At 41.0% G+C, this 26,393-nt stretch overlaps 2 protein-coding genes across 3 annotated transcripts in view; one reads left to right on the top strand and one right to left on the bottom strand.

Moving 5' to 3' along the window:
• The window catches only part of APPBP2 (amyloid beta precursor protein binding protein 2), a 31,672-nt gene extending 23,132 nt beyond the window's left edge, over nucleotides 1-8,540 (top strand). For both annotated transcript variants that reach the window (XM_090025682.1, XM_090025683.1), the window contains 3 exons: nucleotides 1,535-1,725; nucleotides 2,305-2,470; nucleotides 3,272-8,540. In XM_090025682.1, the coding sequence (XP_089881808.1) occupies nucleotides 1,535-1,725; nucleotides 2,305-2,470; nucleotides 3,272-3,525 (611 nt within the window). In that variant the 3' untranslated portion in view covers nucleotides 3,526-8,540. The remainder of the gene's footprint in view (nucleotides 1-1,534; nucleotides 1,726-2,304; nucleotides 2,471-3,271) is intronic.
• A 4,463-nt stretch (nucleotides 8,541-13,003) lies between these two features.
• CHCT1 (CHD1 helical C-terminal domain containing 1) lies at nucleotides 13,004-21,356 on the bottom strand. Its single transcript, XM_090026425.1, has 6 exons — nucleotides 21,309-21,356; nucleotides 20,667-20,795; nucleotides 19,467-19,642; nucleotides 18,217-18,316; nucleotides 14,509-14,693; nucleotides 13,004-13,154 (listed from the first exon to the last, which is right to left on the bottom strand). Exons 1-6 carry the CDS (start codon nucleotides 21,354-21,356, stop codon nucleotides 13,004-13,006), a joined length of 789 nt encoding a protein of 262 aa, XP_089882551.1.
• Between the last annotated feature and the right edge of the window lie 5,037 nt (nucleotides 21,357-26,393).

Genomic DNA, 26,393 nt, shown 5'->3' with positions numbered 1-26,393 from the left:
ATGGAGATAACTTTAATGATTTTACTTTTGTTTATAAACCCAGAGCTTGTCTTTGAATGTTTATATTGTTCAGCGCCAAATTCTCTGTTGGATTTAAAGGAAGTTACCAGCTGGGTTGATCAGTTTGTACAGTGGTCTACTGTGGCAGTCAGAGTCTGTAGTTTGAGCTCTTTCTGGGTTGACCACCAAGGATGATTGTCCTTAGGCTTTATGTAGAAATCAGTATGTAGTTGTAGGACACTGCTTTTTCCAACTATGGTATGCATGTCACAGGTGATGCATGAGTACAAGAAAGCACGTTTTTTATCTCGCTGGCGAAGCAACTGTTGAGGCAGAGTTGTTTCTTGTGTGGTGCAGCCAAATTCAAGGTTTTTGTAGGTTTTTATGTTTCTTTTCACCACTTACAACATTATGGGTGAAGACTTTGCAATCAAAGTGTTGAGGGCGATAAATTCTTTTAGTCTTTCTTTGTCTGACGTGGTAATGAAGTTGTTAGATTTATAGTGAGGGCAAATGATGCACATACTCAGAATAATCTGGCCAGTATTTTACTCTTAAATAAGAAGCAGGAACATCACCACCACTCCAGAGGCAGCTGCTGGATAACACTTCTCCACTTTATGGTGGAGAAGGCGGCTTATTTTCAGCAGTTGGTTACCTGAGATTAAATTGACCAGACATGCAGATATGTGGCATGTTCCACTTAGTAACTATGCAGAATAGTTATTACATTATTTTCAATGGGTAACATTACCCTCAATGTGGTAGATTTACTAGGTGGTAGGTTTAGGCACAGTACATCCATTCCACTTTTTACTGTGTAGCAAAATCAGTTTGTTTATATGACAGATGTAGCAGGTTTCTACGCTCTAGGAGCTGTACCTAATGTTCCTTAAGCATGAAGGATAGCGTAGCTTGACCCAAGTCCTTTGAAGGGGTCAGAAACCATTTAGGAGGATTATATCGCACAGCTATCTCGTGGTTGTGAAATGCTATTATATACGTCCCACCTTTTTCTATGAATTAATAAAAGAGAAATGTAACTGTTAACTGTAACTGCCTCTGTTTTTTATTTTTCTTCGAAGTCTTTCTTCCTTTGCAGTCTTGTACCTGTCCACTTTTCCAGGTTTTGTGTCCTCTTGGACACTTAAATTTGCTCATTACTAAATGATAACTGAATAGCTTAATGCTATGAGCCAACTCTATGAAGAATCTTAATTTTCTTGCATTTTAGTTGTTGAAGAAAGGCTAAAAATGAGAGCTCTGTGTACAATATTTCTTCTCAGGTTTAGTGTACTCTGCCAGAACTCCTTTTTAAATCGTAAATAACCCCGTTTGAAATTTAGCTGGTGAAATATGTATTTTAAATATTTTTGTATGAATATGAAGAGAGAGGTTGGATTTCGTACCTCTTTAATGAAAACCGTTCAGAGAGCAAAACCTGATTGGAAGTAACAGAATCCGTTAACATTATTCATCTTTAGTTCACATCTCTTTGCATCGTTAATGTGATTTTTGTCTCTTCCATATTCAGCACTTATCCTGGAAGAGATTGCAATAGACTGTCACAATAAGGAAACTGAGCAAAGATTACTTCAGGAAGCTCATGATTTGCATCTATCTTCACTCCAGTTAGCTAAAAAAGCCTTTGGGGAATTTAATGTACAGACAGCAAAACACTATGGCAACCTTGGCAGACTTTATCAGTCCATGAGAAAATTTAAGGTAAATTCAAAATGCTTCTGATTGCTGAAGAATGTCTGTTTGTTATTAAATTTTGAAAAATCACATCCATAGCTCTAAAAGCAACGCAGCCTATCATTCCATCATAAGAACAGATAAGAATTAACAGCCTCTTCAAAGCCTTCTCAAGTTTTTAATCTGACTGTACCCACAGGTGCTCCCTTGTAAGGAAATTTATTTAGTGTTTTACTACTCCAAAGCACTTTACAGATATTAACAAGTTAGTTCCCCCAGTACCCTGAGGAGGTAGGTTGGGACTACCCCCATTTTAAAGATCAGAAAACAGCCTTTTTGTACAGGCTCCCTGTCAGAACCCAGAGAACCAGATTTCCCATTTTGTGCCTATGTCACTAGGCTTTGTTCCCTGTTAAGTCCTTAATTGAATGTTACAGGATCTTTCAAACTAATGTGGTTAAGTGTTCAATTGTGTCTCTCTTCATTTTTCATGTATAAGAATCTTCCCCCCGCCCCGTCTTTCTCTTTCCCAGTCTCCTCCACTTTCCTCTTTAATGAAAGTGAGTAATATTTGTTTTGGGTTTTTCATGTTCTGGGTCTTTTCAGGAAGCTGAAGAAATGCACATCAAAGCAATTCAAATTAAGGAGCAGCTCCTTGGTCAAGAAGACTACGAAGTCGCCTTGTCAGTAGGACACCTAGCTTCTCTCTATAACTACGACATGAATCAATATGAAAATGCTGAAAAGCTTTATCTGAGATCAATAGCAATTGGTGTGTAATTTTAAAAGCAATTAACTATTGAGCAATAAAAGAGAGGTCTTTTTAGAAAGGGTTTTATAGAATGCAAGCCTTTTGCATAGCTAATATGTGGATTCACTCTAAATATTTTTACAGTACTTTAGAAGCACAGCAGTAACTTTAAGTTTAAATTGAGTGACTATTGGAACACACCTAGGACTGTGTGTCCACTTAGGAAGTCCAGCACCTACCTCTGGACTAACTTTGGGGGTGGTTATCTAGGGGTTCATTATGTCAAAGATTTGAAGCATAATAAGAAGGCTTCAGAGGAATAAAAAATTGATATGGTTGGTGATTTCTTTGTAATCTGTTTGAAATCCTCCTCTCCCTGCTCATCCACTCACTGCAATGAATTTTGTCCAAAGAAACTCGTGTTTCGTAGTGTCAGAGGTTTAGCATGATTTCCACAGAGGATAGTTAGTGCTCGTAATTCATAAGACGGAAGTACAATGGGTGAAAGTGCCAATTCTGCTGCAACCCCGCTTCACAATTTGAGTTTGGGTTGCGAGTGGGACACATAGGAGGCACCTGTCCTGTTTTAATTCCTATTAGAATTTTATGCATTTTAAAATACTCCTGTACAGCTGGTTGTCTGCGGTCATAAGTTGAGTACCAGGGCGATTAAAGGAAAGGATCTGAAATGCACTGAAGAGTAGTATCAAGAAAACTAGCTTATAGTTCTCCCAGATGTTAGTGCTGTTGTTAACTCCTGCTGGCAAAAGGGGATTGTAATTGTTCTGTCTTAAATTCCTTTTTTGTTTTGCATTTCTTTAGGGAAGAAGCTTTTTGGCGAAGGTTACAGTGGACTAGAATATGATTATAGAGGTCTCATTAAACTGTACAATTCCATTGGCAACTATGAGAAAGTTTTCGAGTACCACAATATTTTGGCCAATTGGAACCGATTGCGAGATCGGCAGTTCTCAGTTACAGATGCTCTGGAGGATGTAAGCACCAGCCCTCAATCCACTGAAGAAGTGGTCCAGTCTTTTCTGATGTCTCAGAATGTTGATGGACAGAATAGCTAAGGAACTTGGTCAATTAACCAATTACTTCTTTTTTTTTTCCCCAAACTACAGGGGAAAGTCATACTGTGAAATCTAAACCATGTAGTTTTTCTGGGGGCTGGAATTTGCATTGAAACACTGGTCCAGTCCACTGAAGAGTGCCCATACGGATGAATGTGTGTTTAAATTCTTATCAGCATGTGTATGGCATGTCTAGTTCGGCTCCCATTTTGAACTTGGTATTCCAGAAACCCCTCTCTCTTCTTTTTTCCAAAAGGCTACTTTGCAGAAAGGCTGCAGGAAAACATTAAATAAAACTGTTTGAGCTCAAAAGAGTTGCATTCTTGTTATGAATGGACAGTTTCAACGAGAACGTTCTAACAAGCAGAAGTAATAAATACTGTATTGTATAAATGGTATGAAAAAGATCTTTCTCCTCTGTGCATTGTAGCAAAATTGATGGCAAATATTAGGGGAAAGGAGAATGCCCTAGCTTTGTTAGCTGTCTCATGAAGAAAAAAATGGCAAAGAACCACTCCAGAACGCAACCTTTTTTATGAACCACAATAGATTGTTAAAGAAGTGACACCGTTTGTTGTTTTAAAGATCTGAACTGGACCAGTGTTCGTTTGAGAGAGACGATCCAGTAGACCAGCATTCTTAGTTTCCTATGGTACAATACAAGAACTATAGTTTCCAAAACAGGACCAGGAGAATCAAAAGTGGACCAGTCTATCTAGAAAAGTTTTTTTTTTTTGGACCAGTGGCTTTAATTTAACATTTCTGCCCCTGCATTCACTTTTACCAGTAGAATTATTTCATTTAGATGTATGATCAGTGATAATGCAAAATTATATTCATGTAATAGATACAAAACTAGGAGGTGAACGTTCCTTAGCAGTTGCGATGGCATGTCTTTAACTAGTAAGCTTATTCAGATATCTAAAATGTCAATGCCACAAGCAAAAACTAAAAATGCTTAACTATTCGCATCAGCCTTTTTTTTTTTTCCTTTTCAAATGGGCTTACTTTAATAATTGAGGCAGTAACTTGTTTATACCAGTTAATAGTTTTGTATTACAGTCCAATTCAGCTTTGTTTCTGGAAATCAGAACTTATTGTACAGTTTGCAGGGGTCAGTGGAAAATGCCAAAAAAGCACAAAAGGTCTTTTTTTGTGATGCTTCATTTCTACATTAAACAATAGTGCAACCGGAAACCGATTCTTTTATATTAATTTAAGATGCATCAGGCAGATGTAAAGTTCCCTTAACAACGCCTATTTCACTAGCTTGTCTTAATTTTTGTTCTGTTTTTGTTTTGTCTCTTTTTTTTTTTTTTTTTTTAATTGAACCAAGTCTGTTTTAATGCTGAGGTAATGCTCAAAATTTTGAAAAAATCAATGTAGCATAGCAAACTAGAAATAAGTCATTGCAGTTACCTCAATTCTTATTATAGTGGTACAAGCAGTGCCTCTATAGTTGGGAGTGCATCAGTTTTTTCCCCCCTATTTTCAGGGGTTTATAACTTGGCCGCAAAAATTCAGTCCCAAGCTGAAGCTTGGCAAAAAAGATTCCTGCAGTACTTGGAATTAATCTGATTTGTTATGAAACTGGGGAAGGGATGGGGTGGAAATTTATTTGACTGTCTCCAAGTTATGAGTGCAGAAAGCAAAAGCTAGTTATTTCAGACACTACTTAGAACTCACAAGTGTATTAACGGCTTTTTTTTTTTTTTTACGAAATATTGCAGGCCAATAGTTTTTATACTAGTGCCTTCAAGTATTTTTGAGGGGAGAATTACACCAAGTTAAAAGGATATTTAATTTGCAAATGTGGTTTCAGCACTTGTATACAGGATGGATTATTTGTATTGGTGGGATAACCTATACTGTTAAAATTTTAATAGCTATTAAGGATGTATTGCAGGCTGTCAGAATTCAATTCAGCTTTTTATAATTTATATGTAAACTTTAAACTCTAGTTTCTGTATAGCAGTTTCTTTGCTCATGTGAAAGTGTTATTTTACATGTCCCTAAATAAGATTGCAACATTTGCCGTGTAAACTACCTAAGTCCCTAAACACGTTTACTCTACAGGACTAACGATAGTCTATCAGATAAATAATATGTGTTAAAAGCTCATAAATCGTATGAGAACTGTTTGTTTTTTTTTTAACTTAAAGGCATTTTAAACTTGCTTAAATTAAATTAAGGGTATTGTTTTAATATCAGAATTTCAGGGGAGAAGCTTAAACGTAGATTTTCTAAACATACGTTGTGATTTGATATATTGCAGAAGTTCCTGAAAGCCTCAAACTGATAAGTTTATATTGTCTGAAGATGCTGTATGCTCTGGTTTCCTATTCTTGGGTTTTACTTGTCACCTTGTAAGAGGAATCTCAAAGTTCTCAAGGTTTTCTTTATTTTTTAACTAAGTGATATTTGTGCTCGCTTCTGCTTCCAAGTTTGTATTGCCTATGGTCAGCAATATAGCTTCTAAAAATACAGCTTCATATCCTAGTTTTTCCCCAACTAGCTTGCATTGCTTTAAATAACCTTGTTACTTGCCAACTGTATTTCAGCCAGTGCAATATACATTAAGCTTTCTTCACCGTCGCTCAAACAAAGTTGATTCATCAGCACATGTTATATTCTGTGGCGCATTTGGATTTTTATCTAGAGTGAGCTGAGGCCCTACAAGTCACCTAGAGTTTTATTCTTCTGCCAACAGAAATATACCAAGAGAAACGTGACTTTCAGCATATGTGCACCCCCTCTCCTCCCAGTGAAGCAGATAGGACTACCTTGCATGTTGACCCTGTTGAGCTTTGACAAACTGTCTGGTTGCATCTCACAGCATTGACCTAGCAGCTCTGCAACTCCACGGTGATGTCAAAGCATATTACCTTTAGAACAGAACAGCTTTGGCTGTCTGCTGTGTGGTTCTTAATGCTGGAGGCTTATAAAACAATCGCAGTGCCTGCTCTGTGCTACGGTTTGTGTAATCCTGACTCGCTGTTATTGCTTGAGAGGTGGTCAAGCTTTCCTGGCCCCTCTTTCTTTTTCTTTCAGGATCTCTCTTGAATTGGCCTTTTCATCATGTGACTACAGAACTGATATATCCTGTATTGTTTGCAGACCTGTTGTATTTCACATACAAAAGCTTGGTGTTAGCCACCTTACTCCTGCTTTTTTTGGTGCTGTTGCCTATTGCTGTGTGCTGTCAAACGCACAAAAAGGAGGTGGGATTCCCGAGACTCTTGGTTCCTAAAAATGGAAATCTAATGAAATTGGGGTATCTTCCAAATAAAGGAATTTAACTGTCCTCTACCTACTCTCTGAAGAAGTTGCTGAGGCAGTAGATTCCACTTCCATCTCTTTCCTTTACCCTTAGTCCTAGGGAGTTGATCATACATTTGTCATCTTCTTCTTGACAATGGTAATTATTTTTCTTGTGGCTGAATGTAGAGCATTTGCAGTTTTGTGAGTGCTTGTCCTTCCTGTTGCTCAAGAAACCAAGCATTTGGCTTGTTAGCGGCAAGTACATATGCTAAGTACACCTGCCAGTACCTCAAAGAATCAAGGGGGACAAATAACCTTGAGAAACTTTGGGAATTCCTGCATAGTTTTAAGCTTGAAACTGATTTGAGAGTGGGAATCCAGTGAAATGCATCTTCAGAGAACAAAATTTGCAGGTAAGTAACTTTAATCGCATACCAAATTCCTTTGAAATTCAGGAGTGTCCAGGGAAGACTTCCAGCTTTTGCTGCTAATTTTTCTCATCTTTGTTTGTAAGTTTAAACCCTCCGCTTTTATTTTAATGTACACTTCTTTGTTTTGTGGATCAGTTTTGCTTGCATTTTCTAGTTTACAAATTGCAGCATTTGCATAAAGAGGTGATGTTCAGGGTTTCTCCATTCTTGGTTTCATTCTTCAGATCCAGGAACTACCTTGCTTATGGTAATAGAAGAAGCTTCTGTGGTATGGGAGAAACGAATGCAAATTACGAATTGAAAAGGGTGGGGGAAGTCACAAAAAGATGTTCAACATACATCTATGCTTCTGTTACTTAGTGAAAGAACTAGCAGCTATTTGGTTTCAAAAGGTTGCTCACTTAATGTGTGATTCTTACTTGCAACCAACAAGTGTCTGCCTCTGTTTCATAGAAAACCTTACATGCACTTATTACTTTGTATAGAAACCATTTGTTTATTTTTTTTTTTGCACACAGGTGTTTTTGTTAAATAATTTTGAAAGGTGTTTTATTGCTGAACTCTAACTTATTAGGAAAATAACATCCTTTTCATCACTTTAAAAATGAAGGGTTTTTTTAAATGCTGTGGTCTAAAATTTGGTGCCATTGCGCTGCTTCTCATGGTACAAAAATGCACATTTTATTTCACTTCCTTTTTCTAGCTGTACATACTGATAGAGTACAAAAAAAGGAAAACTCATCGTGCCTAAAACATGATTGAAGCTGTCGGCAAAAACTTTACTTGATTTAAAAATGGATTGGACTGGATTGGATTTTACAGCATGGTAGGAAATAGCTGGCTGGATATTGTTCTTTTCAGTCTTTAAAAAAAATTGTTTCCCCATGTTCCTGTGCTGAACTATTATTGTCTTCAAAACTTTGCTGTCACCTGGAAAAAGTGCCAGTCAAGTGCTAAATTCTAATCTACATATTTTGGTTACTACGTATATTTGCAAGCTTGAGACACACGGCCTGTTGCACACTTCATATCTTGGCCTTTTAAAAATTCTTGCTTGTGGTGGAGAGGAAATTTTGTTTTAATCTGGAAATCTGTACTAAATGCATACTTTTGGCAGCACTGGTAATGCTTTTGTCTCCAAATCTCAGGAATGTTTTGGGCAATGTAAAAGGTTTCCCTTCAATGATAACAAGGTGCGTACTCTAGGGTCTTGTTAACAATATTTCATTGCAATCCTAGGTATCTATAGCATGAGTGGCCTTAGTGAGTTTGTTGAAGTGCACATTTTTTTTTTTTTTCAAAAGTAAATTTTAAGATGAAAAATATATACTATATAAATATATAGAGATATCTAGAAACTTGGTTTGTGGTGCACAAGTTAAGTGTTGGATCACTAAATAACTGTTGCAGGTACCATATGTGTAACACTCCTTTTCTTTTTATGTATATTACTTTATGGGAAGCAATGTTGCCATGGTAACTAAAACTTTACACTTTATTTCTTTCTTTGATGTGAATGGACTCTACATTTTATTGAATATTACCAGGTTCAGTACTATTTTTATACATTATTGAACTACAGGGGATTGTAATTTAATAACATTCTAAGATGTTGTGTGAACTCTTTAAAGCAAATTACTAAAACAAAAACAAAAAAACACCCTTAAGACCAGAATCCCCACTTGTAGTGCCACCGTGATTTATATGAGCGTATCTTGATCATTACTACATTTTTGAAGACCATTCTATTTGTTGTGTCAAGAATAATCTTTCGTATCCTACTCCGCACAGACTGCAGTGCCCAACATTATTTGTAACCATCAAACCATACTGAGTATGTTTGTAACCAGCATTGTGATATTCTGTAACTGTATTGCTAAAATGAACTATTGATCTAATAAATATAGTGTTCCTGCACTTGTTTTATGTGCCTTGAATTGAGTTACAATTGTGCTCTCTACGAAGCCTTTTTGTTTTTCCCTCCGTACCCCATAAGAGCTTCTTGAGCATTCATTATTGGTGGACTGCACTTTTTTCATTCAGCTTTCTCAGAACGAGACTAAAGTTCCCATTGAATATTGATATTTAGCCAGCAGGTAACTCTCATGCACGTTGCTTCTTCAGAAGGTAACAGGAGTATTCACTTGGTATTAATGAGTGTGTAAATCATAAATAAAGGCACGCTAAGGGTCTGATCCCATATGAAAATGTAGTGGTAACTCTCACAAGGAGTTTAAATGCTCATGGATGTTGAGTGCATGGATTTTGATTGGATTTGTATGTGTTGTCTTGCTTTGCTTGGTAAGTGCAAGGCCCAGTTATAGCTTCCTTGTCAAATAAAGTTGTATGTGGGATTTTGGGGGGGCGTTGTTTGCTTTCTGAGGAAGATGCCTTTCCTCTTTGTAAAGATGAGGGGTAGGAAATGCTGTGATATGGCAGCTTTGTTAACTTGCATACGGGGTTTAACGTTCCATAGATGACAGGGACAGGAGAGGCGTTGCGTGTCATGGCGGATTTTGTAGCCCTTCACGTACAAGGTTTATGTAACTTAATTTCAGCTCTGACATGCACAAAGCTACCTTTTTAAGTTGTCTACTTCCTTCTGTCATTTCTTCTGGGAAAAGCATGTTGAATGAGGTCTCAGTTCAGCTACCTTCAACAAGCTGATTTATTCTGTATCACTGGTAGATCAAATGGTCCTCCAAGTTTTTTGCTCCTAGCTGGTGACTTCAATTTTTTAGTACTGTGGCGCCCTCCCCAACATATATTTGTGAAAATTAGATATGATTTTCTTTTTCCTTGTATGTCAGGTAGTTAGAATGGTAGAGAAGCTGGAGAGAGACAATAATTCCCTGAATTGAGGTAAATGATTTTATAGCAGTGTTTTTCAACCCATGAGTCATGTCCCAAATGTGGGTTGCAAGAGTATATGAAAGGGTCATGAACAACCTTTAAAAATGGATTATTGTTTAGAGGAGAAAAATGTGGGAAACCATGGCTTTTCCCTTGTAGGCTGGCAGAGTTCCAGCTTGCGAGGGGCTGTTTGGGGTCCTCCCTGCCCCACATGCTGGGGGCTGGAGGCACCAGGTTGGGAGTGAGGGGCAGTGGGTCGGGACTGGCCATTGATGTTTACAACTGGGTCCTGGTACAAAAAGAGGTTGGGAACCGCTGGGCTACAGTGAAGGCTGCAGACTTCCATTGGGCTGTGTCCTGTTAGCTCTTTCACGGACTTGCCAGGACACCTTCTGCAAGTCTGTTCATCTCTGCGTGTTTTGCAATCCCCTGGGCTCTCCTGGGCTGAAGGGGAATCCAAGTTTTTGAATGAATGATGTAAACTCGTTTAATGCTGTCAAATCAATGATTAACAACTTTCCCAATTCCGTCTGCTTTCTCCAAGGAAAGGTTGACATTTTGGAAGGACCTGAGTCAGATTATAAAAGCATAACCAGCAGCTGAAGATTTAGTGAAGAGGAAGCTACTGGCATACACATAGGTAGGCAGGAAGAAACAACTGAAAGGCTGATTGGGTGGATAAGGCTATTTTGTTGAGAGCAGTGGTACATGATCATACTGCAGACTGTAAGGAGTTTATGCTGTTATGGTGTTTGGCTGGCTTATAACATATGTCCCTGTTCTTCCTGGGCGGGACAGCTGTCCCAAACACTGTACAGCAATAACGTAATGCTCTTGTGGATGCTGGGTGCCACAGCTGGTATGTGGACAAGATCTGTCTATGATTGACTTCTCCAAAGCAAGGTTGAGTTAAATTTTTAAGGGCCAGGAAATATGAAGGGAGCCTGTACTTTCATTAACTGCCTATACAGGTATTTTGCAGATAAAAATGGTTATTGGGCTATCCTTTCTATACTTCTCACTTATTCATTCATACACTAAAATATACTTTAAATAGCAGGAAGAGCAATTTGGAGAAATAAGTTCCTTCCATCTAACATGTATAAATATCTAAGATGGATACTGCTCATGGATACATGTTGGGAATACAAATCTCTGAATTCCTGGTTGGCCACCAGATGTCACTGCCGTGACACTACATCCAGCAGAAACAGTTAGTTATTTGAAATAACATTACTCAAAAGTAACAAGAATATTTCAGCCTTTTGACTTCATACATTCGTGTGATAGCGTGCCTGTAAATATAATACTGCCCTTAGGTTCTGCTTGCAGCTCTTTCACTCATTATACTCCATGTTGTGCATTAATATCTTTTTTTTTTTTTTTAAATCTGTGAAACCATTTAAGTCAATGTTGAAGCTATTTACAGTGTTTCCACAAATCCCTAGTGCTGATTTTATATACAAAGAGGAGAAAGTTGAGTTGAGAAATGTATGCATCAAAATTTTTAGAACTCTTGCAGTTGTCCAGCTGTTTTTAATACCATCAGTGTTGGCCAACTCCCCAAAACCTGAAGAGAGAAAGTGAAAAAAACCTGGTAGGGAGTCTTGCTGGTAGGCCATCACTTTAAATGATATAACCCCCACATTTACTACATAATTCTTAGAATAAAACTCCTAGACTGTACAGCCTTTAACCGTGTTCAACATTATTTTAAGCAAGTATGACATTTTTAGGGCACATAGCATTTTTCTGATGTGATTACATCTAACATTAAGCCTGATGCACAGTTTTTTTTGTAACAGAAGTGCTGAAAACCTTCAGTTGGAAACATAACTCTGGGAAAAAAATTTCCAACACAGTTATTCTAGGGAAATTCATCGTGTTCTGCTGAGCCACTTCTGCTTCACACAGATGGCTTATTTTCACTGGAATCCCTTTTAATTGAATTGTGTCTGGATATTACATGTCTGCTTATCTGCTGTTCTACATAGTGAAATCTAAAGAAAGATGTAGCGAAACCTCTTCCGGTAGAGGCGCTGTGCAGCCTCAGTTAAGCTCTCTCTGCTCCAACCCTCTGGCCGTGCTACTTTTCCATTTCACAGGGGCATCGTGGGGAGGAGAGAAGAGGGGGGCAAGCAAGCATGTTGTTTGCCTGGCCGTGGTGGATCTAAGCTGCTTGGTCTGTGAAGACGATGGAGAGGCTCCTGTTGACTTCAGTGGACACTACAGCTGTACATGTGCCTGTAGCCAGTGAAACCATATCAAGCCTTTATACGGCTCTTTCACTCTAGAGTATAGCTCTGTTAAAAATAACTCGGCCCTCCTCTACTGAACAACAGTAGGAAACAGGACTGCAAATTAATCATGGGTTAGTGGATGGCAGCAGTGATATCTCCAGAGAATGCTGTTGCAGTTGTTGGCTGATGACCATTATTTGCCCAGTGGAGCTGGAAATAGGAGATGTGTGCAGATATTTTGATTTTTTGCACCAAACCTATGCTTTTGGAAATGCCTCTCTTCCCCATGATGGTTCTGTTCTAAACATGGTCAGGATGGCTGCAAGGCCATATGGAGGGTTGGAAACATGCACATATGTAAATCTGGATGGGTGACAGACCCTGCTCACATTAGAAGGAAGGAAAGGTACGGTGTACCCACTATACGTTTGTCTGCTAACTAGTTGCTTTGAAAATATTAGATGCTGTGGTGCTATAAATGTAAACGCGGTTTTTCCAATGAGCATGATTAAAATAGATCTTTCAATTGGTGTGTGATACAGCTGTTGCAGAACACCAAAGTATTTACAGATAAACCCATGTCATCTGAAATGTTATAAACATTGTTTAATCTTTCCAAGATCCAGCTTTGGTAGCTACTGGTTGCTATGTGACGCTGAATCCCTGGGAGCTTTTATGTTTTTTGTGTTTTCTTCAATTTTTAAAGCGGTTCTGGTTGTAGGGAAGGTCTTGTGGTTTCTGTGGCACTGTATCTCTGGGGGTTTTGTCCAAGGGGCTTTCTCTAGTGGTTCTGTAGTCATCAGCTACTCGCTTCCTGTTGCTGTTTGAAGTTGTCTGACAGCAGCTAAAAAAGACCCATAGAATAACTCCTATAAGAAAGGAAGGTAGTGTGCTCTAGCCAACAAAGGAAATTAAAACGGATTATGCCCTTAGCCGCCAAGTCACAAAAAGAGACCCATATATTTTGGAGCCCTTCATTAGATGGTTCCATTCCTTATTCTAGCCAGTTCCACGCATTACAAAAATTTAGGTATCTCAACCCAGGAAACAGATGATGCCAGTCGTAAGTAATGACTGCTGACAGCTGATTTCAAGTGGAGAGCAATTTCAAATTCTTGGCATGCTTGGTTAAATATTCATTGAAACTGTACTTTGTATTTATAGAGCTTTCCATCTCCAATGTACTTCACAGCTATATGTGACCCAAACAGCTGTCTTGAGAGACGGAGAAACTACACAGAAAAGGGTGTCTCTGTATTACAAACCGAGTCAGCTGGCATCTGGTTCTTAGCCTTGATCTGGTTCTCTAGATTATGTTCCCTGCCTGGTTCATACACACTTTTCATCTTTCAAGCACCTCTTGATCTTCCACTGCTGTGCTCTGCTGACAGTGTCTCAATTGTGTTCTGCACCGGCTCTTTCAGAGAGTGGTGCTCCATAACGCGAATGGAGGACAGGTGAGGGAGATGGCAGGGGAAAGAATAAAAGCAGGAGGAAGGGTAGTATGCAGGTAAAGAAGGAGGGAAGAGGGGGGTGTCTGCAGAACTGATTGCAAGATCCTAACACCTAGAAAATTTAACTGTGTGGTATCAATTCCCAACACTCCTATCCTCTCCCCACCCCCTAAAAAACTCAGGCTTGCTACAGGCAAGTAGGACAGAGGTAGGAAGGAATCCTCCCTTCTCCCTCTTGGGGTAGGTCTGCAGTAGCAGTGTCCCTGGAGTGAACCGCTTTCTAATTAACTTGAATCAGCTGGCATGTTTGTACATCCTGGTCTGGACGTTCCTGGAATGTGTATACTCTGGCGCACACATTTTTAGCTTCCTCCTAATCTGAGCCTCGGAGCAAACCACACGTGCTTTCAGACCATCTAGCCCAGCATGGGCAGATCAGCTTAACTATTCAATTGGCGGTGTTGACAAATGCTCAGCCACGGAGCTGGCGAGGGGCTATCTCTTCCCTCACTAGCACTGTCTTGTGATGTATAAGTCCCTGCTGGTATTGTCCTCATCCCTATACCTATTTTTTCACTAGGAAAAAAAAAAAAGGTGTATGTTCTGCTTCCTAATATTGCATCCTGTGAGTGTTTCCACTATTGACTCTCTTGTTCATCCACACCTGGGTTGTCAAAGAGTTGCCGTGCTTGGTGCATATTTTGTGTGCTATGGGCTATTACTAGTGTCCTGTTGCTGTAATACCTCTTTGTTATGCTTGCTGCCTCTTGGTCACCATGTGGGCTGGTTTGTGGTGACTCTGACTCAGTCCGATTCTCTTGCACGTTGTTTTCTTCTCTGTGGAGTCCCCATGCATCATACAGCTTCAGCAATGTGGCATTTTCAGGAAATGCATCGGAGTCGGGGTTTTCTGAACTACAGTATAACTTCTTTAAAACAGAACAAAAAAATCACATACCGTGCCAAGGTGCTATTTAAAACGACCAACTATAATGTGCCATCTCACTGCAGGGAAACGCTCCTGGCTAACTATAGGCCTGTTTTTCAAAGCAAGTTAGATGAGATGCTTCTAAGAGCGAGATGCGGGGTTTAAAACAGAGGCCAGCACCTTTTTGGGCAGAGTGCCGAGAGCACCCACCACTTCAACTTGCAAGATGTTGGGGTGGGTGAGGGGGGAGCCACAAAGGGCCTGACTCTTGTGGCCATACAGCCTGGCCCCTTCCTTGCCATCCACCCAGAGGCATGCATGCCAAGCAAAATGTCTTCGAGTGCTACACTTTGGCACCCGTGCCAGGGGTTGCCTACCCCTGGTTTAAGGTGTAGTGCACTTTCCTTCATGAAACTCCTCACTCAGCCTACTCTGGGAGTTAGGCTCCCTGTTGTATAGATCAGAGCCTGGATTTCTGAAGTTGAGGAGAAAAGTAGGGGAATCTGAAACAAATAAATGGAGCTTTACTTCAGCATACAATGCCCTGGCCCTCTGCAAGGAACCCACTTTCTTTCCAAGCATAAAAGCCTTAGTAAGCTAAAAGATCAAAACTACTTTGCTAAATGCTAAGTTGCTTCTGTGACTTGGTTTTTGTACACATGGATCCTATCTATTCCAGGACCCAAAATGGATGGATCCTGATTTAAATCCAGAAATACACTGAGGATACACATTACAAGGAAGTAATGTAATCTTTGAAATCTTTCACAGAGGGAGAGTGCACATGAGCTGCTCGGTTTGCTCTGCTGCATTGCCACTACAAGCTCAGGCAAATGCGCTTGCACAGATCAGTGCAGTTTCACCCACTGTTCTGCAAAAAAACCAACACTGGTACTCGAATCTCTGATGCCACAGGGTGTCACTGTGGGATCATGGTGGTTTCTATATGCAGAAGCGCTCCGCTGATCAGCTAAGTGCAGACGTCTAAGGCCGCGCACCACATAGACGTTTGATCAAACTCAACAGCCATCGAGCCAATAAAAACGTACAGCAACGTAATAACAGTGTTATGTAGGAACGACTCATAAAACCTCGTCAACCAAACTATTTTGAGCCGTCCTATAAAGTTTTGTATCGAGCCCTTGTTCCAGGGTCGTCTTGCGTCACAGTGTTTAACATCTTAAACCCCCAGATCCTGGCATCAAGTGTTTTAGATGAGAGTTGTGCCCACCATTTAAAGTGGGTAAGCCCTGAGGTCTGCAGGAGAGGCCCAGCAACTTGCAACTGGATCTATTTTGTGTCGACTTATCTCCCCCACTTGGTTTGTACACAGCCTCACTGAGACTCTGGCTGCATAACCCCAGCTCCAGGCAGCAAAGGAATCTGCATCTTAGTGTTTGTGCTAAATGTGATTTTTGTTTCTAATGATGCTTTACATTTGCTTGATATTCTTCATGGGTGTATTAATTTAAGACTCATAATTTAAAATTCAGCCGACTTACTCTGTCTGGCTGAATTGAGACGGGTACGTTTTTAAGGAGGGCTGAACGTGTCAGCAGTCATGGCACATAATAGATCAGAAACGGGAATCTTGGTTTTTGACCTAGAAGAAGCGCGATGAGTAAGTTCGGCTGGCTGTTCTGATAGCCTCCCTGATCAAATAAAGCTCATAAAGATATCAAATTAACATGCTGACAACCGCAAGCACTTGCTAATTACAGTATTGGTTTTGCATATTTATGCTCACTCATCTAAATAATGAGTTGTTTCCAAATAATCTATTTATGTTTTGTAGAGAGTGTGGTGGTGATGATGATACGGCTCTGATCTGCAGCCTGCTGTTGATGGTGTAGCAGGGGTTTGAAATCTCCCACTGTTCTCCGCACACAAAGGGTAAAGATGCTTTTCTCCCACTTGTCCTATATAACAAAGGGTATTTGTCAGCCACTATATAATGACTGGTTTGTCACTTTTTTTTTTTTTTTTTGTCAGCTTATTTGGAAACAGTCTACTCTTATTGAAGCTTGCCACATCCTGTATAAATATATATACCATGTATTTTCTTGCACCATACTTGTCAGCAGAGCTGCTACTGGAGTCCCTTTCAGCGGCATAACTAACCCCAGTAATGTATTGTTCTTTCCTGTCTCGGATAAGAAATCGTGCAGGAGAGTTTCTGGTTTTAAGTGGGTATTTTATTTTAACACACCGGTGACTATGGTTGTTAAAGAAAAGCAGGTTAAAGAAATGTGCTTTGCACTTGGAGGAGGAGTTGATGTGGTTTGCGATGGCCATTAGCTACTGGTGGAGTGAGTTGTGCAGCTGTTGACCAGCCCCTGAGAAAATGGTCTCCTGGTCCGCTACACTGATGAGTTCACTGATTGTGGAGAGTCGGTTGTGCCAGATGAACAAAGATCCTAGATCTGGTCTCGATTCGAGAGCCCTGGGTGGCCGTTTGGATACCTGGGGGGCATTTAATGCCTCTAATGCTAGTTACAAGGCTACTGCCTAGTACAGTGGTTCTTAACTTTCTTTGCCGCTCTCAATGTGCTGTGGGCTGCACCCACACAGCTTACTTCCTGTGTATCCATTTAAAAAACATTTTAATGGGATAACACATGGGCCGCGGCAGTGTTGCTGATTGGGCCACAGGTTGAGAACCACTTGTCTAGCGCATCTAAGAGCTGTTTGATTTAATTTTTCATCACTTGAAGGTCTCAGTTTGGAGGCTTCAAAAATAAATGAGTCATTTTATTCTTCTGCAGATTAAGAGCAAAAAGAAATATCTGGCAGACGCTGGTCACTTTGTGTTCTGAATGGAAATGAGGTGGCTCTAGACTTACAGCTTCAACTCTTGTTTCACTCCTTCCCCTTTCCAGATGCAAGGTGAGCAAGGCGCTCTTTCCACCAGGAAACAAACAATTGTGTACCCCCCAAAAGATGAATGAGATCAAGGCACTAAGCATTTTTGAACCTGAGTGTCTTATTTTCTTTAATGCCCAGGGAAAACACAGATCTGGGTCTCTTAATAATTCTGTTTTAAAAGCAATGCAGCAGTGCACTTTTTTGGACCATTCACTTCTGAATTACTCCAAGTGATTCAGCCTCTGACCAAGATGTATATTTATGTTGGTCTATGAATGCGTGTAAATTGATTAACACTTTGGAGTCCAGTGTGTCTGAAGCAATGACTTTGTTCCATTCCTCTGGCAAGAATTACTATAACTGGGGCCAGGCTATTGGATTGTGTTGGGGAGCTGAGATTTTATGTGAACTCAAAGGTTATTTCAACGTTTTTAAACCCTTGGGACACTGGGTGGTGTGAAATGCTTGCACGTCCTAGGATGAAATCCTGACCCTATGGACGTCGATTGGAGTTAGGCCAGTGAGACCAGGATTTCTCCCCAACTTTTACCAAACTCATATAAGATGTCCGCATGGTGTAGATATCTCCTCAAATGGGTAATGCAGCAAAACCAAGATGCATGTCCCTTTTTACTCCCCTATTGACGCATGATTCTTACCAGAAACTTAGCCATTTGGTTGTTCTTACTGTATTTGTATAGTTTACGCAGCTGTTTTGCATCGAGCTCTGAGAAAAGAGACACGAATCTCCACAGCATCCTAGAGGAAGGAATAGTTGAGTGAAGGAACGTGCTTGAATGCGAAATATTCCACCCCCACCTCTTAGCATTATTTAGTAACTTCTATCTGCCTCTTCTGTGATGGGCAATATACTTTTTCACATAGGATTTTTAAACCATTTTTTAAGCTTAAACTGCAGAGCATGGTTCCTTACAACAAATGGGATGGGTCATTCTTTAGTTCCAGGCCAAGCAGAAATGCATACATTTGATACATCTCTAAGTCCATATGGCATTACTCTTGAGGCCCTTCCTTAATCCAATAAACCAGCCTCCCCATTGCCTGTAACTCTTCTAAAAGAAAAAATATTGTTGCCATGAAGCTCATTCAGCCATTGCAGACTGGGGTTGCTTCTGGTAATTGTGCTTGCACTGTTATACTATGGTTTATATTGGCCTTTCGTAGAATGCCATTGAATTAAGTTGCACATTGCCATGTAGATCCTGTATCGCCGGATCTACATCCACACCAGCACAGCACACTCTCCTATATGGTGTCAAGACTTCTGGGGACATATCCCATGGCTTTTTTGCACTGTGGTAACTTGTCTTTCAACTCCAGGCACATGAAGGATTTTCTGCACTGGAAGACTAGTGGTGCTCAAGGTGTCAACTTGTCACTGTGCTGTGGGGCCGGTTGTGTTAACAAATGACAAGTTGTGCTTGCTTGAGTTTTAGCCTGTGTCCCTGATGAGGCCAGTCTACCCAAGTTAAATGTACCAACACTCTCTCAAGGTTAGGGGATTTTGTGTGTAGACAGGACTCAAGTTATGATTCATGGTACTTTTGCACTGAAGAAGAAAAACCCAGTGACTCGCCCATGAGGTCAACTAAAGAGGCTTGCTAAAATTAGGCATTTTTGAGATGACATGTACCCACAGGTCTCCATGGGAGAAAATTCTGGGGGCCAAGCATCTGAGAGCTGATTTAAAATGATCGCCCAGTGTTAGCGTAGGCTTCTGGAAGCGTGAAGCTAAGTGACATCCAAGTGCCCCCGGTATGTTGGACATCGGGCCATAATCTCATTTGCACAGCTGTCGGTGTTGTATTTAAACCTTTGACCCAACCTTCCACATAAAGGGATGCTACTCCAAGTGTATCATCATTGATGCATTAAAGAATTATCTTACGTTTCCCAGTGTTTGAGTTCCCAGGATTTGCAGTAATGTTGAAGGAACATATTGATGTGATCCCCAAGTATGGTCAAGCTTTTCTTAGTGTACTTGAGTTTTTTGTCTTTGGGGAGATCCTGAGGCAAATCCAGTTTGCGAAGAGATGTCTTAAAGGGTCTCAGGAACTCCTTGCACTGGGAAAAACACAGAGCTTGATGAGATGAAATGCAGGTTTATTGCTCAAAATTCAATGACTGACAGCAGCTGTTTAAATTCCCTTTATAAAATATAAACTCGCTTACACTTTCTGCTCAAAATGCATCTAATGCTTGTTATACTTAGCAAGTGTCATTGGTACAATGTGAGGAGTTGCTTCAATTGCTCTGTATGACGGAGCCCTGTAAGCTCAATTGTGCGATCTCAGAAATGCATTAATTCCGCAAGTCAAAGTCTTGCCTGTCAGGAATTACAAGGAGAAGGATTGGAGGATTTTCAGAGGAGATTACCCTTTGATATTACAAAGTCAAAGTCTAAATTCTAATTTAAAGTATACCTCATCCCATGTACCTGTGCCCTCCTGTGCCCCAGACACATTGTCTTTCAGTAAATATTGAACAAGAATCTATGGCCGCAGAGCAGCCGCTTTGAATCTGCAAAGCGGTAAGTCCACCATCAGTTTTATATAGTTAACACCATTTTTGTACAATATAAATAGCCTTATTGAAGGAAAACAACATCAAAACTGTCCAGTAATTGTGAGCACCCTTCTTTGGGGGGTATCCAACTTCAAGTGTGAGGGCTAGGCCTAGGTGTTATGCATCCACAACTCGAGCAGAAATGGGTGAAGCTGCAGATATTTAGCATTTTTGGAAAAAATCAAGGCCCCAAGTTGTTACATTTGAACATCTGGAATCTGGGTCAGCAGAAGGTAGTGGGCTTTTCAGAAAAGAGAGCTCTAAATGACTCGCCCAAAGGTACAAAGTAAGCAATTGTCAGAGACATAACTAGAAATGTGCTAAAAAAGAGAGATTTAGTAAATGAATAGTTGGGGGGAAGATAATGAGAAGAAAAACATTTGCAGCACAGAAGGAAGTTTGTTTGGTTTTTTTTTTTTTGTTCCTTCTCCTTTAAATTTCTGCAGCTGTTTCCTCTCTCTATAAGGCAGGGATAAGAGAGGTCCTTTGCATTTCTACAACTAAACTCTAGTTAATATCTCACAATTTTAAAGGAGTCTTGATCAAGGCCATCTGTGTAGTGGATGAGGGGGTGTCCAAGTGGTGCTATACTTGACTTGCACTTTGAAGAGGTTGCCTCGTTCCCGTTGCTGAGTAAATACTCTTCCTCCGTCTACAAATGACCAAACTGGTATATTAGTCCTCTTAAGTATACAAGTTCTGCAACTTATGGTTAACTGATGCCTAAAGTAAATGCTACCACAAAGCTGAAAATTTGAATAAGAAACTTCCTGCCTCTGTCAAAGGCATTGAGGGTGGGGTTTTCAGTGGTATCGTGGGAGCTGGGCACCTGACCTCCTTAACTGAAAAGCCAGCCTGCGTAAGATGCAAATGAAGTCTCGTAGATAATATTATTTGTCCCATATTACATTAACCAAATAGGAATTGGAATTCAACTATTAAATAGAAATCCCCGATTACAAAGAATATATTGTGATAAGCCCTGGCCCCTTCCACTGAAGGCAAACAAGTCTTTCGGCAATGTCAGAGGGCCCTCAATTATAGTGACTCCCCCCCCCGCCAGTGCTTCCACTTTACACCGCTAGCCAGGCGTATCATACCCGCTTTGGTACTTTGACTTTCCCATGTCCGTTTCCTACCGGGTTTGCCCTTCTCCAAGACTCACCTTCTCCCCTCGGCAAAGCCTTTCTCCTCCGCTCTCTGAGGCCTCCATCCTGGCTAAGGAGGGATGAGGAAGTTGCTCGGTGGCCAGTGCGTCGGCCGGCGGGCGTTTGAATCCAAACCTGCTTGTGTGACATCACCGCGGAAGCGCGTCGGTTCCATGTTCCACGGCTCTGCTTCGTCCGAGTCCTCGCCGAAGCCTCCAGGAGCAGAGGTCCCGTCCGGTCCAACCCCCTGCTCCAAGCAGGACCGGCCCCAGCGCCATCATTCGCCGTACTAAATAAGTCCAGTTCCCTCCACTTCTCCTCGTATAAGTCGGGTGGCCCAAATGTTGGATTTAAAGTTAACATTGCTTGTTAATATATTCAGTATTGTTGGTGACACAGTTACGTGGTGTTAAGCGAATTTGCAGTCTTGGGACCCACTGGATAATTTATTGACAAATTTCAAAGTGCAAAGAGCGCTAATTAGAGATTTGGTTGATCTTATTTTGATGTTTCTATCCAAAGGAGCGAGACTAAAAAATCAGACAGCTTTGAGTTTGTGTGACGATGACTGGAGAACTTGTTTGGCTGGTCGGGGGGGAAGGAGGAAAGAGGGGAGTTGTAGTGGGATACAAAGCTCGGAGAGGTGACAGATGTTGTGGTGGTGGTGTACGTTGCCAACACTGGAATTTGCAAAGGAGTCAAGCTCCCAGCGCCCCCCTGAAATTTGATGGCATTGATGCCTCCCACACATACTCCATGGAAAATCCCAATTAGTCCATTTAAGCCATCTTCCACATCTGATATTACAGACACTTGCCTTCAAAAAGAATACATTGCACTTATCAGGAGATGGTTGGAAAGGCTTTGTGCAAAAGGGTTTTTTAGAAATTACTTTGAGAATAAATGCCTTTGTTTTTTTTTTCAACAAAGGAAAATTGCTCTAATTGGTCGCAGTCTGACCAGCCAAATGATCATAATGTCCTGTCCCCTTGTACATTGAAGCTAATTATGTTTATTGCAATTCAACTCTGCTCCCATGCCAGGTCGTTCCTGTCGCTGGGAGGCTTCTCAAGCAATCTCCAAAGGCCTCTAATCATTTAAATCCTTTTGGAATAGTGGCTAGTGATAAATGAATCGGTAAATGACCTTTGGCTGAAACGTGTGCTTACCTACAAGCCCCCCAATCTGCCTTAAGGAGTCCGGCTTTCCGAGAGGCTGAGCACTGACTTGGTTCCTCTGTGAACGTGTGGTTGCTCAACGCCACCGATACTCAGCCAAACCACAGCGGTGTCTAGTTATGAGTTTTTAGAGGCCAGTCTTCAGACGTCACTAGTTTGTCCTTCGGCTATCGTCAAATCCTTCTTTAGTTTTTAGATGCATGAAGTAATGTCTGAATTCCCCGAGACGACCATGTCCTGTTGAGCATCTGTGGGGATCCTTCTGTTTCCTCACTCCTGCTCATCTCCTGCAGTTCTTGCATCTGGAATTTGAATTCAAGTTCCTCGAGGCAGACGCCTTGCATGCTTCTGGATGCTATCAAATACAAAATGCGTATAGTACGCGTCTCTTTGAGTAGTGCCGGCAGCAGTTGACGCAAGCTCTTTTGGCTGGGATTGTCACCAGCATCGGTGCTGGTTCCTTGTCCACCTGGGGAAAAGAGGTGTGCTTTCAGCACTTGGTACGCACCAAGGCAAGCTGGAGTCGTTAGCATGATAACCCTCTAACAACATGTTAAACTGCAACTTGGCGAGACTCGGTTAACATTTTAATGCCTGCTCTTAGAACGAGGCATCCAACGGGTGTTCTTAGCAAAACGGAGGCGAGATCGACCTACCTATCTAGACCGGGCAACAAAAGCGATGACGACGCGGCAGCATCGGCTTCAGCGTAGGATAAGAATCGGAGCGTGCGTGAGCCCTGCAGGGGTCCTGGCTGTGCGGTCTTGTTAGCGTGCCACAACTCCCTGGCCGTTATCTCCAAGCGGTAAGGAGTTTACAGCTAAACAAAGGTTGCCTAGCCACGCCCCAGCCACCACACCTTCGCTAGGAAAAAATGTGGATGTCTATAAGGAAATGAAGACGAGGCTTCTGGATCCTGTTCTTTATTACCTTTGAGTTCCGACTGCTGCCCGGAGAATATTACAGTCACGACAGCGTACTTATTCAAGCAGTCATTAAACTTCACAATGTGGCTTTACAGCAGAGACGGCCATTTTTATTCATCTTTCCTGTGGAGTTGCGTTAGCAGAGATGCAGGCCAGAATGCTAAGCAATTGTCAGATTGCTTTTGTCTCTTACCTCCGACATGAATAGTCTTTTCCAGGCTGTACCGTACCACAGCTGATGAATTTGTTTAGCCTCCAGTCCAGGTGATGTTTGTTCAGTATTGGCATTACCATGATATAGTGCAGTGTACTTCTAGTTCAAGGTCATCGTTTCTTTGCCTTTTTAAGAGACCTTTCGAAGGTTTGCTCTTTTTTCTCCTCTTTTATGTGCATGCAGTACTCTTTTTATATGCCAGTGGCCAAATTCTGCCCTCTGATTCTCTTCTCTAGCTGGTCTTTTACCTGTTAGAGGATGAGGAAGGGGGTGTGAGTAAATCTGAGGACGGGATTAAACTATTATTTCATTGTTTGGCGTGAGCTGGGTCGGAGGGAGTGAAAGGACAGAGATAGGAAGGGGACTATTTTCCTTTGCGACCAAGCCCTAACAAGATGCTTGTGCTGCCCTAGCTTAGAATAGTGGAAGATCTCAATTTTACTTAGATCAGGAGATGGAGATCTATTTTCTGTAAAGGCTTAATGCCAAGACAAATTGGCATCCTATCTCCTCCCTGTAGTCTCGCCATAATGAAAACATCTCAATAATTTTCTATACCTGTTTGTGACGAGGGTAGGGAAGTCCCAAAGAAGAATCTCCATCTTGCATATGATTACGGAGCTTTGACACGAAGAGCATCGGGGTCCTCTGTTTCAATTATTTATTTGTACTTGTATTATAAGGAGCTCATATCCGAATGAGAGAGGTTAGTGTGCATTTCTCTAGGCAGCTCTCAAGGCTTTTCTGCCCTTTCTATCATTCTCCATTCAGAATCTTTTTTCATATTAAATTTCTGACCAAAGGGATCTGCTGGTCTTTTTTTTTTTTTTAGGCTTCAACAATATCTTGATCCTGGAGGCACAGCTTGGTGCCCAGAGGAGTTATCTGTCCCCGTGTGCTCTATGAGCTGAGTCTATCAGAGAAGTCTTTAATATAACTAGGGTTTTCTCTATTGCTTTTTTCTTACCCTTCCAAATACCTCCTCTTCTTAATCTGTATACATCTTGTGTTTGCTTAGGGTGAAGTGTCCTTCTCTAATGGATGGTCTGCAGATGGGTATAGCTCTTCAAGTTTTGGCTTCGCAGGCTCTACATCTTCTCTATAGTCAATTCACCCAAAAACTGTCTTGCTTTTTGGGTCTGGATCCCTGCTTGTCAGTGGCAATACCCCTCTTTGTGTTCCTTTGTCACAGACTCTGCTATTTATGTGGCTTGTTTCTATGCAGATCTCTCTGCCTGTTCCTTAGGATTTCCAGCCAGCTGCCAGGTTGTTCATTAAAGCTGTTTGTAAATGGTATAACTATTTTTTTTTTTTTTTTTTAATCTGCATGGAGTCTCGAAGAGCCAGAAAGTAGGCTATCAGCTATCTTCCCACTCTCTGTGACTTCAGTCTACTGGGAATAGATTAGTTTGAGCCTTCCTTTTATTGCATTTCCTTTTTTTCATTCTTTATGAACTGAAATATGCATTGTCAGTGGCATGTTAATGAGCCTTGTTCTTGTTCCTGCTGCTCAGAAAAAGGAACCGTGGAATTAATCAGGTATTTGTCAATTTAATGTAATTAGTATAACTTACTTGTAGGCTGAGGTATTAATCATGTGATATAAATTGCTCTGTGTGACACCTGCAACTGCCGAAAAATTCAGTTGCTTCACATACAGCAAGCTTATTTTACTAGGCCTTTTCGTGGAAAAAAAATGGTGGTCTTGCAGGGTTATACCTTTTGGTTGGATAAGGATTTGTTGTTTTTATTTAGATTTTTTTGGTTCTCAGATTTGTAACGACCAAAGTAATACTAAAAAATCCTAAACTTTCTGCTCACCTTACTAAAAACAACTGCCTTCGATGCCAGTGGCACTACCTGCCTTTTACATTTTAGGGCACATCTGATGTGGCTGCATACCCTTCAAAAGGAAATGCCCTACCCTATATTACTAGTGCAACTTCATCTTTTGAAGGCTATCAAACATCTAGTCGAGTTTGCCCTATCTGCTGTTATCTTGCGTGTGGTTTGGACAACACAAAAAGCTAGCGAGTTAATATTACTTTCTGGGCAGCTTTAATTTTAATTTTAACATGGTGCTAATGCAACTGGGTGGCAAGCCTTGCAGAGAAATGTAACCTGTCAAATTTGTATAAAAATATTTTCAGGTTTTTTGTAAAGCCTCTTGGCTTAATGTCTGGACCTAACCTATTTGACGGCACTCCCTTAAATATTAAAGCGCTTCTATTTATGTGGTTTGTTTGTGTGAGAATTAAATCACAGCAGTTTTGCTGTGTTTATATTTGGAAAGCCTGGAGCTACATTCAGCACTGCTGGATGTGGGAGCAACTCCACCGACGTCGGCAGCATTGAAGCAGGGATAAATATGACCAACCAAAATAAAAACATTTTGAACTTGCCACGCAAGCCTTTTAAGCTGTCACAAGAATGTAAGGCATGTCAGAAGGGTCAGCCTCATCGTGGGGAAGTAAGACGGGTGTGATGAGGATGGGCATGACGTGCAGAGAGGAGTGGCAAAGAAGAAAAGCCAGATGGGGCTGAGGAACACAAAGGGTAGGAAGCAAAAAGGAAAGAAAGACCTGGGGGAGTGAGGGGGAGAGAACAGAAACCTGGGTAGCAGCAAAGGAAGCACCAGAGCGTGAGAGGAGGGTGAGGGAGCAGAGGGTTGCTTTAGGCCAGAGGAGAGGTCTGTGAACTTCTGGAATCAGAGGTCTTAGTAGTTTTGGAAGAGAATAAAAAAGCCTGGGGCAGAGAGAGAGAGAGAGAGAGACACACACACAC

Source organism: Crocodylus siamensis, chromosome 13 (genome assembly GCF_052110815.1).
Source record: "Crocodylus siamensis isolate JL-2025a chromosome 13, ASM5211081v1, whole genome shotgun sequence".
Classification (NCBI taxonomy): Eukaryota; Metazoa; Chordata; order Crocodylia; family Crocodylidae; genus Crocodylus; species Crocodylus siamensis.
The sequence above is the reverse complement of the archived record's forward strand: the minus strand, read 5'-3'. Positions and strand labels throughout refer to the sequence as shown.

Excerpts from the sequence above, each read along its gene's own strand:
- CHCT1 (XM_090026425.1), bottom strand. The coding sequence starts at position 21,356 with ATGGAGGCCTCAGAGAGCGGAGGAGAAAGGCTTTGCCGAGGGGAGAAG. Across the intron at positions 18,317-19,466 it reads GAACTCAAACACTGGGAAAC|GATGCTGTGGAGATTCGTGT; the intron begins GTAAGATAATTC and ends TCCTTCCTCTAG. Across the intron at positions 13,155-14,508 it reads GCAGCAAGCATAACAAAGAG|CTGCTGTCAGACAACTTCAA; the intron begins GTATTACAGCAA and ends GGTCTTTTTTAG.